Source organism: Ursus maritimus, unplaced genomic scaffold (assembly GCF_017311325.1).
Source record: "Ursus maritimus isolate PB19 unplaced genomic scaffold, ASM1731132v1 scaffold_6, whole genome shotgun sequence".
Taxonomy (NCBI): Eukaryota; Metazoa; Chordata; class Mammalia; order Carnivora; family Ursidae; genus Ursus; species Ursus maritimus.
Genome location: NW_024426774.1, coordinates 19,138,256 through 19,149,154, shown reverse-complemented (window position 1 = coordinate 19,149,154; position 10,899 = coordinate 19,138,256). Strand labels below are relative to the sequence as shown.

Genomic DNA, 10,899 nt, shown 5'->3' with positions numbered 1-10,899 from the left:
AATGTGGTGCCACCTATTGTTGAAATTGTAAACAACCTGGAGCTAGTAGTAGCTTTCATTTTGTTTGCCTTGGAAACTTAGAATGTAAAATATCCCAGATTTCCCCTCTGATAACCCTGTGAGGGTGTGGAGCACCCCCAGTGCACAGCTGGAGAACCACAGGATTAGATGATAGTGTTATTGTTACAATGTTACATTTCCTGATTTTGATAAATATCCTATTGCTATGTAAGAGAAAGTCCTTCTTGGGAAATGCACATTGAAGTATTTATGGATAAAGAATCATGTCTGTAAATTACTCTCATATTATTCAGAATAAATGCGTGTATATATATGAATATATAGTGAGTACAACTGATACCGTAAATGATGCAAAATGTCAACAGTTGATGAATCTGGATTAAGGGTATACACGATTTTTTCTCCTACTATTCCTAAAACTTTTCTGAGTGAAATTACTTCAAAATAAAGATTTTTAAAAATGCAACACAATACTACATTTTATGGTGTATATACATATGTAGTAAAACAATTTTTAAATCCCTGGACATTAAAGGCACAAATTCAGATAGTTGCAACCTTTTATAAAGGGGGAGGATGGATATATTGGGAAAGAGTACAAACAGTTTCAGTGATATCTCACTTGTTAAGCTACGTGGTGGATGCGTAAGTATTCATTATATTATTCTTTATACCTTTAACCATGTCCAAAATATTTCATAATTTACTTTAAAAACACACATTTAAAATACATAGTCTTTAATACGTAAAAATAAAAAAACCATGGGTACAGGAAAGCATATGGCTGTTTACTGGGGAACTACCATGTACTTCACGAGCATTATCTCTTGCAATTCTTACAGTCACCACATGCCCATCTTATGCCAACAAAAATATAACAGGGCTGACTCCAGAGCTTATGTTCCTAACCCTCACTTTCCAGGTTCACACTATACACAGCTAATGCACACTTCTTTCTTCTTTTTTAAACATTTTAATTATTTTTTAAAAGATTTTACTTATTTGAGAAAGAGAGAGAACGAGTGGTGGGGAGGGGGCAGAGGGAGAGAGAGAGAGAAAGAGAAAGAGAAGCAGACTATCTGCTGAGCAGAAGCCCGATGTGGGGCTCAGTCCCAGGACCTGGAAATCATGACCTGAGCCGAAGGCAGCCGCTTATCCAACTGAGCTACCCAGGCACCCCCACACTTCTTTCTTCTTTCTGTATTAAAGACTGGAAAAGAAAGGGGTGGGAAGAACCTGGAAAAAAAAAAAAAAAGACTGGAAAAGAAAGCTAACTCTCTTGCTTTTTCGATTCCAAACTAACACACCCAGTAGAAAATATGGCTATACATTTTCAAACCTCAGAAACATCAATATGAAAAATGGTAATAAATTTTAATCTTTGGCCTGTTTTACTGCCCATATGCTCAATAGTATCATACCTAATCAATCTTTTAATAAATTAAGATTAGACATTTTGCAATTATTCTTCCACAACACCAATTGTTTTACAGGACCAAAGGTGAGCTACCAAAGAAATAGATGTTTATTGATTTATTAAATTATACTGAGAGTTCATCATCTAGACTTGTGAAGAATCAGTATAAATTCAATTCTTTTGAACTTTAAAATATCAAAATTCTGATCTGGACTTATATTTCATGGTGGTAAAAACTCTTAGAAGTTTCATTAAACTAAGTTTTATTACTGTTGATTATAAATACAATCCAGAGTGAGCTTCTTTCTTTTTTTTTTTTCTTTTTTTAAAGATTTTATTTATTTGACAGAGAGACAGCCAGCGAGAGAGGAACACAAGCAGGGGGAGTGGGAGAGGAAGAAGCGGGCTCCCAGCGGAGGAGCCCCATGTGGGGCTCGATCCCAGAACGCCGGGATCACGCCCTGAGCCAAAGGCAGACGCTTAATGACTGAGACACCCAGGCGCCCCCAGAGTGAGCTTCTTTCTTAAAAATCATGTTTTAAAAATAAAATGTTTGAAAATCTGACTTAAGATAGCTAAAAAATTTGAGGCTTTATTCACTGTCTTCCTACAATGTATTTCCTTTAAGATGTTTAAAGCCATAACATCTGAGAACAGAAATAATGCTACATTTACCCTTGTAATTTACTCAGAAGTTGGCATCCATTCTTTTTCAGGGCATTAATCATTTGTCAAGTTCTATTTAACCTCTGTAACTCAAGATAATGACTCAAAAAATTACTGTTCCTCTCAGACTGTTTCTTATCCAAGCAGTTGCTTTTCTCATCCCCTGGAATGAGAATAGAAAAGTGATTATCTTAGGATTCATTACTATTCTACTGTCATATTATCAGTTACAGGGAGGGTTAAGTTTGAATGTAAATGGGAGGGAGAGGAAAATGAAGGCGCAAACAGCTACAAGCACACACCGCTTCATAGAACTGGAAGAGTGTAAGAAACGTCTAATCTGAGCTTTCTTCCGACAGACAAGGACTATGTAATAGAAGAGCAATGACTAAACTAAAATCCGTCTTGACTCCAAGTGGACAAGCTATTTTTTAACGATAGTAATGCCCCTCTTCCAGAACCAGGGCCCCGACTTCTCCACTTCCCCGGGCTCCTCTGCAAGCCCGAGAAACATCATATGGGGGAGGCGGGGGGTTGTTAGCGTAGACGGGCCCATAGGGATTTAAGAATTCAGGAAAAAAACACCCCCAGACTATGGTCTACTTCGAATTTTTAGCGCGACTGGGCCTGAACCCACAATTCCAAATACTCCCAGCCCGAGGATCTGCCCCAAACCGCCAATACATTTCTACCACTCGGCTGCTAAGGTTAACAAATGCTGCTGTCCCGGCGCCCAAGCCGCGCTCCCGGTGGAAACCCAGCCACCCCTCCACACAGACTTCCTGCTGAGGGACTCAGCCCCGCACACTGGAGCGACTCCTGGGAACAGGTAATCAAAACCTCGTCTCCAGAGCCCGGTGATGACGTCACGTCTCCCCTTTCTAGCATCGCGAGACTGTCTTCTCCCACCCCCAGCTCCCAGCGCTCCCAACCGCCCGCGCCCGCTGCTAGGCAGCGGCGGGGATGGCGAGCCGCGGAGCCGGGGCGGTGACGATAGCAGCGATTCCGCCATTGGACGACGAGGCCTGAGGGACGGGCCAGCCTGGTGAACAAGGAGATAGCGAGGCGGGTGGCCCCGAGAGAGCGAGGGCAATGGAGGCCAACATGCCCAAGCGGAAGGAGCCTGGCAAGTCCCTGCGCATCAAAGTCATCTCCATGGGCAACGCTGAAGTGGGAAAAGTGAGTACCGCGCTGGGAGGGGCGGGACCTCAGCGCGGCGGGGCGACGTGCCGATTGGCTGGGAGAGCGGCCACTCAACAGCCCGGGGCCCAGCCTCCTTCCCGCCCCTGAGCAGGCCCGGGTCTCCTCCTAGGGGATGCGCCTCCGTGAGGAAAACTCTCCTGACCTTTTTGACCTTTGGGTTGCCCCCTCCTCCTCCACTGACGTCACTCTCCATAAGAAGGTGTCTCATGTGACCGCTAACCCTTGAATGTATGCCCCAAAAAGTAAGGAGGCCTAGGTGCTTATGTCAGATCGTCTGCCTAGCTACCCTATCCGCGTTCTAGGTGACCTGTCCAGGGCTTAAAGGTGAAGAATAAAAGTTTAGTTACCCCAGCAGTTCTTGGGAGCCTAAGGGAACTTACTGGGGTGCATGTGAGGAGTTTGTAAATGTTGCCCTGCAGACATGGAGCCCAGAATCTATTTTAAGAGCGTAACTGTTGGTGACATCCTTCACAAGGGAAATGCAGTGGCTGTCAAGGAGCCTGCATTATTTTGTTTTGTGTGTTGCTTTTATTTTTATTTCTGGTAGTCATCATATTCATTCTCTCAAAGCCTTGGTTCCACCGCCTTTCTGCTGGATCTACTGGGTACCAGCTATAAAGCTCTCCTATAGTGTGTGTGCCTGGAGGGGAGAGGGGAGGGCAAGAGGGACCAGAGGCCTTCCCCCAGGTGAATTCGAAACTGTCTCCTCTTTACTCAAATTGTCTCCCCTTCTGGGTGAGTGGAAGCTGTTGGTTAAGAACCTCCCAAGGTCATCAAATCAATGACAGAGACAGGATTAGAACTTGGGTCTTCACAGCCTACTGCAGTTCTCTCTCCACCATCGTATGCTGTGAAAATCAACTCCAAGTAGGACCTATATGCCAAAAGAGCCGTTAATGGAAGTGTTTAGGCCAGTGCCCCCTGAGCGTAGTTGATGCTCAGTAAATGTTTATTAGTGTCTTGTGTTTCCATTTAGCATTACCCAGTACTATTTATGTATCTGTGTGTATGTATGTATTAACATAGCAGTCACTGAAAGTCAACATTGATTGAACATCAACTATGTGCTGGGGATTAAAAAGAAAAGAATAAAGCCTCTAAAAGGTTTAATAGTAAGCTGGCTAAGTAAGCCTGCACCACATTTGTAATTTTCCTCTGCTTAATGGCGCAACATTTAAAATAGCCCCAAATACCCAATGTCACATTTATTTAACGTTGTTCTAGATTTATTAGCCAATGCAATTAGGCAAGAGGAAAAAAATAAAATATGAAATACTGGAAAGGAGAAGGCAAAATTATTGTTATTTGCTAATGATATGATTATTTATCTGGAAACCTAAAGAGAATTAACTGAAAAGCTTTTAGAAACAATAAGAAAATTCAGTAAGGCAAAATTAATATACAAAAATTAACAGCTTCAGTATATCAAATGATATGTTTTAATATATAATTGAGAAATTATTTTAATTTACAATAACAGACAAAATAAAGTGCCTGGGTTTAAACTTAGGAAGAAATAGGTAGGACATATATGAGGAAAAATTTCAAGCTCTACAAAGTGACATGAAATTACTTGGGCAAATGGAAAGATATACTTTCCCCTTAATTAAGATCACTTGACATTTTAGAGATGTCAATTCTTTAAAATAATCTACAAATGTAATTCAATCCTAGTTAAAATACCAATAGGTTTTTTTTTCCTTTCAAAACATAATAAAAAGTACTAAAGTCCTTATGAAAAATTAAGTGTGCGAATAACCAGGAAAACTGTGAAAAAAAGAAAACACTACCAGATAATAGGACATATTTTAAAATTACCAAGCTTTTCCTATTGATGCTGGAAAGGACATAGAGAGACATCAGTGGAATAGACTGGAGTCCAGAAATAAATCCAAATGCATAAGGAAGTTCAGTTTACAATAAATGTAGTAAAGTGGTGGAAAAGTAGGGGCCATTTAATAAGTACTGCTAGAACAATAATTTACTCTTTGGGAGTGAGGTGTATTCCTCTTGCATTGCTTTCTTAAAAATGAATTTTAAGTGGATCAAAGAATTAAATGTAACTTTAAAAAATAAAATTAAAAAAACCCATTTTGCTGGAGCATCTGTGTGGCTTAGTTGGTTAAGCGTCTGACTCTTGATTTTGGCTCAGGTCATGATCTCGGGGTCATGAGATTGAGCCCCATGTCATGGAGCCTGCTTAAGATTCTCTCTGTCCGTCTCCCTCTGCCCCTACCCCTCCCCTCACGCACACACGCATGCTCCCTCTCTTTCTCTCTAAAAAAAAAAAATTGCCTTAGTTATAAAAGTAGCACATACTCATTTTAAAGAATTTGGAAATGTAGAAAGATAAACAATCTTAAGTTAAAAATTAAGACATGCCCTAATAAATAATCTTTGGACCAAAGCACAAATCAAAACAAATGATAAAATAACTAGAAAGCAGTGAAAGGGAGAGAATCTATACTGAAACCTTCAGGACAAAATTAAAGCTGTAGTCAGAGGAAAACACATTATCTTATTCATTTCTAAAGAAGAGAGAGAAAAACTAAAGGAACTTAATGGTTTTAAACTTTGTGAGTATACTGAAAACCACTGAATTGTATACCTTAAAAGTGTGAATTTTGTGATATGGTACAATATCTATGGTACAAAATACTAAAGGAACTTAGTACCTAAGACATTAGAAAAAGGTCACAAAATAAACCAAAAGAAATTTTGGAAAATGAAAATTAATAAAAAAGAAAAGTGCCTAAAAAATCTATTTAAGAAAAACAGAGAAAATGAAAAATTACAAGATTAATACTGGAAGGGAGACATAATCACAAACTAGAAGAGATTAAAAGAATGACTAGAGAATATTATATCCAAGTCTATAGAAGCACATTTGAAAATGTAGAGGTAATGGAGGACTTCCTAGCAAAACATAAATGACCAAAATTGACTCAGAAAGAAGTAGAACACTAGTCACATAAGAAGAAATTAGAAAAACAATTAAAAGATTTATCCTCCAAAAAGGTATCAGGATCAGATGGCTTCGTGAATAAGCTTTATTTAAGCTTTAAATAACAATTTCTGTTACTTTAATTATTTTAAGGCAAAGAAAGAGATGAACACCTCTCCAATTTATTATATGAAGTCATGGTAACTTAACTAGCAAAACTTGATATACTGTCAAAAAAGAAGAGTAGATCCCAATTTCACATATATAGAAAGATGCATAATTTCTTAAATATCAACAAATAGAACTCAGCAATATGTCAAAAATAATTCACTATCAGCAAGTAGAATTTATCCCTGGAATGTAAACATGGTTTAATATTAAGAAGTTAGCATAATTTATCACATCAACTGACTACTGGAGAAAATTTTTTCAGTACTGGAAAAACATTTGATACAATCAAGTAGTCAATCCTAATAAAAACTTTAAGCAAAATCAGAATAAAATGAAACTACTTAAATATGATAAACAGTGTTTATTATTAATCAACAGCAAACATCATACCAAATGGTACAATGCTAAGTCCATTTCCATTAAAATTAGGTATGGAGAGGATACTTGCTCTTTTCCTTTATTACTCAGCATAGTTATAGAGGTTCTAGAAATCCAGTAAGAAAAAGGGGATTTCCAAGGGCTTAATCTCTCTGGGAGAATCCTGAAAGTTCTCTGTGGCCTTTGTGTATCTAATTCAGCTTTCTGCCTTCAACCTACCCCAAAGACCCAGTCCAGTTCTCAGTGTCCTCTAGGATCAGAAGTTTCCTAAAGTGCTTACATTGACTCTTTATAACACCCAACTTTGAAGCTTGCCCTAATTTTAGATTTCCAGTTATATTTAATAAATATTTTCGTGTCAAATCAGTTGAATTGGGTTTTTAAAGGTCTTACAATATTGTATATACTTCTTGGAGTTTGCTTTTCTTTCTTAACAATAGATATGATAATCCCTCCAAGTTATCTGATACAGCTGTACTCTTTTCATTCGCATAATAGTCCATGATATGCAAGCATTCCTCTATTGATAAGAATTCATGTCCTTTCCAGCTTTTCCCCTACTACAAACAATGTTGCAATAAATGCTGTGTGTGTGTGTGTGTGTGTGTGTGTGTGTATACACACACTTAAATACTGGTCCTCTAATTTCTATAGACTAGATTCCCAGGGGTAGAATGCTGAGTTGAAGAGCATGTTTTTAAATTTTAGTAGCTATTGCCAACTGCTCTTCAAAAAACTGTATTTCTACCAGCAGTATAGTATGCAGGTACCCTTTTCCCCCATATCCCTGCCAACACAGGTGTTGTCATTCTTTTAATGACTCCCAGTCTGGTTAGTGAGAAGTATTACTTTAATTTGCATTTCATGGACTACAGATGAAGTTGAGCACCTTTTCATATGCTTTTGGGCTATTTGGATTTGCTCTTCTGTATATTTATATTCCCTACTCATTTTTCTATTGGATGAGGTGTCTTTCTTATCAATTTTTCTGGTTCAGGGACATCAGAGATAGTAACTTTTTGCTGGCCATATGAGTAATGAATATTTGTCTGAGTATGTCATTTGTCTTTTAATATTTTTATAAATATTTTGCCACACGGTTGCTTTTGTGATCATTATTATTTCTATATATTCAGTTATGCCTCTCCTTTCTTTTTTGGTTTTTGAGTTTTCTTTCTTGGTTGAGAAGGTTTCCCTAAGGTTGCACATTTCTTCTGCACTTGATCTTAGCCAAAGGGCCGAGAAGTGATGGTACACATTTTCTTCTGTTGTTTTATTTTTAAATTTTAAAATCACAAATTCAACTGAATTTATTTTTGTATTTTGAGAAGGGCCTAACTTGTGCGAGTAGCATTTTACTAAAGAAATCATCCTTTTCTCCTTAACTTTAAGTATCACCTTGGTCACTTTTAAAATTTCTTCTTTTTAGAAGTTTTTTTTTTTTTTTTAAGATTTTATTTATTTATTCGACAGAGATAGAGACAGCCAGTGAGAGAGGGAACACTGCACAGGGAGTGGGAGAGGAAGAAGCAGGCTCACAGCAGAGGAGCCTGATGTGGGGCTCGATCCCAGAACGCTGGGATCACGCCCTGAGCCGAAGGAAGACGCTTAACCGCTGTGCCACCCAGGCGCCCTAAAATTTCTTCTTTTAATGGGATCTATTTCTGGGCTCTCTCTTCTGTTCTGCTGACCTATTTGTCTATTCTTATGCCAATATAATACTGTCTAGATAGGTTTCAGACTATATTTTAATATCTATTAAGGTAGGTTCCCTCCTCTTTCTATTGCCCTGCCCCATTCCTCTTTTCATATTTTGATTAGTTCTTCCAAGATAGTTGTTCTTTCATTTGAATTTTAGGAAAATTCTATTTAAAAAGAGGGCCAAACCTGTTAAGATTTTAACTGAAATTGCATTAATTAAAAAGGAAAAGTACCTTAAAAATCTATTTAAGAAAAATAGTGAAAGCAGGGGCGCCTGGGTGGCACAGCGGTTAAGCGTCTGCCTTCGGCTCAGGGCGTGATCCTGGCGTTATGGGATCGAGCCCCACATCAGGCTCCTCGGCTATGAGCCTGCTTCTTCCTCTCCCGCTCCCCCTGCTTGTGTTCCCTCTCTGGCTGGCTGTCTCTATCCTGTCGAATAAATAAATAAAATCTTTAAAAAAAAAAAATAGTGAAAGCAAAACATTCTCTCTGTATTTATGTTATTTAACTTAGCTTATAAGACCCTAAGGACCAGGAGCCCTGTCTATTTGTGTTATAGGGAGTGGTTATTAATACAATTACTTAAATGTGTGTCTTGTTAAATACTTAGAACTAGTGTTTAAATAGTGTTCTGTAGTTAAGGACTGCCAGGCCTCTTAGTCTCATGAATAATTTAGAAAAAGGCTATATTCATTTTTCCCAAGCCATTGTGAGAGAAAATGTTTGTGAGGTGCGATCACGCTCTAAAATGCTTTTAAAAGTATAGCCTCTTAGCAGTAGTCACTCCAAAGAAATTTTCCCTTCAGTTCACAATAAGCTTATTAACTGCTTTTTAAATTAACTGTCCTATTTAATTTAGGTTAACGTTCATCAGGGAAGGATTTGAGCAGAATAAACTCCATTACTAGCACTCCCAAGTAAATTGTAAGTTTCATGAATGCTAAGGGTTGTTATTAATATACAAGTCATTTAAAATTGGTTTTCGCTGGCACTGAGCAAATTTCATTGACATGAGCAAAAAGATAGAAGTAGAATACTGGTGTTTGTTGTCCTCAAATAGTTTACTGTCTAGCTGAAGAGATACGGTGAATATACACACGTGAAATGATAACTAACAATACAAAACAATGTATGACTGCTGGCGTGTGTGTGTGTAATATATGTGTATATATTAGTATGCATGTGAAGTGTTAGAAGAGTTCAGATGCAGGCAAGATCTCTTATAACCTGCAGCTCCGAGTTTGATCTGGGCTTTGAAGGATAAGTAAGATTTGGAAAGAAGGGAGAAAGCTCATTCCAATAGAGGGGAAAGTAAGGACAAAAGTCAGGAAGTCAGGTCTCTGGGAGTTTTGCAGAAATGGAGAGTTTATATTAGAAGGGTTCAGACAGGGAATACAGATTAGGGCCAGATTATGGAGAACCTTGAAAAAAGGACAAAGGAATTTGGATTTCAAACTTGGCATTGAGAAGCCACTGAAGGTTTTTGAGTTAGGGAATGTCAGGGAATGAAAAATGTCAGTGGTGTGCAATATTGACCAAGGCTGGGAGGAAGGGAAGGCAGAAAGACCAGTAAAGAATTTCCTACAGTTGTCTAGGAGTTGATGATGAGGATCTAAACCCAAAAGGTGTCAATGGGAATTGGAATGAAGAGAAAGAGGCAAGAAACCTTTAGAAGACTTAGGCTCAGAATCGAACATGGCTTTAATATTCTAGTCCTCTGAGGTTGGGAAAATGGTGGTATTATTAACAGAACCAGGATATCAGCCCAATGAACTGTTTTTATGTATAGGATTAGGTCATTTTTGAACATGTCGAATTTGAGGTAACAGCAAGACACCCAAGTAGAAAGTAGTCTTAGTATTCGAAGATGTAGATATGCTTTTGAGAAAGGAGGGCAAGGCTAAACATTTTGGTGGTATTGTTGGAAGCATAAGAGTAAGTCTTTAAAAGAAAAGAGCACAAGGTTGGAGAACTAAACTGAAAACATGTTTGGTATTAAGGGAAGAACATTGAAATAATTTTTCTTTAAAAGTTTCAGTTTTAGCATTTGTTTCAGTTCTTTGAAAATGCTTTCTCTCTCATTGTGGTGGGTGAAGAAACCATAATGAAGAACTGTGCTAATTTTGTGTTTCCTGAGTGTATTTACTAAAAGCATGTGTTTTTTACCTTTTTAGAGCTGTATTATAAAACGATACTGTGAGAAAAGATTTGTGTCTAAATATCTTGCAACAATTGGAATTGACTATGGAGTCACAAAGTAAGTACATTGTTTCTTTGGACTTGTAAATTACACAGACGTTCAAACCACTCTAAAATGATGTATCTTGAAATAGAGATTCTGAAGATAAATCAGGAAAGATAGGAATAAGAGATCTTTACAGATATGTAGTGATCATAT

General features: G+C 38.0%; 1 protein-coding gene across 1 annotated transcript in view; it reads left to right on the top strand.

The window, feature by feature from the left end:
- Positions 1-3,114: 3,114 nt before the first annotated feature.
- DNAJC27 (DnaJ heat shock protein family (Hsp40) member C27) overlaps positions 3,115-10,899 on the top strand; it is a 29,100-nt gene continuing 21,315 nt past the window's right edge. Inside the window, exons 1-2 of the mRNA XM_008700366.1 lie at positions 3,115-3,283; positions 10,676-10,758. Coding sequence (XP_008698588.1) covers positions 3,197-3,283; positions 10,676-10,758 — 170 coding nt within the window. The 5' untranslated portion in view covers positions 3,115-3,196. The remainder of the gene's footprint in view (positions 3,284-10,675; positions 10,759-10,899) is intronic.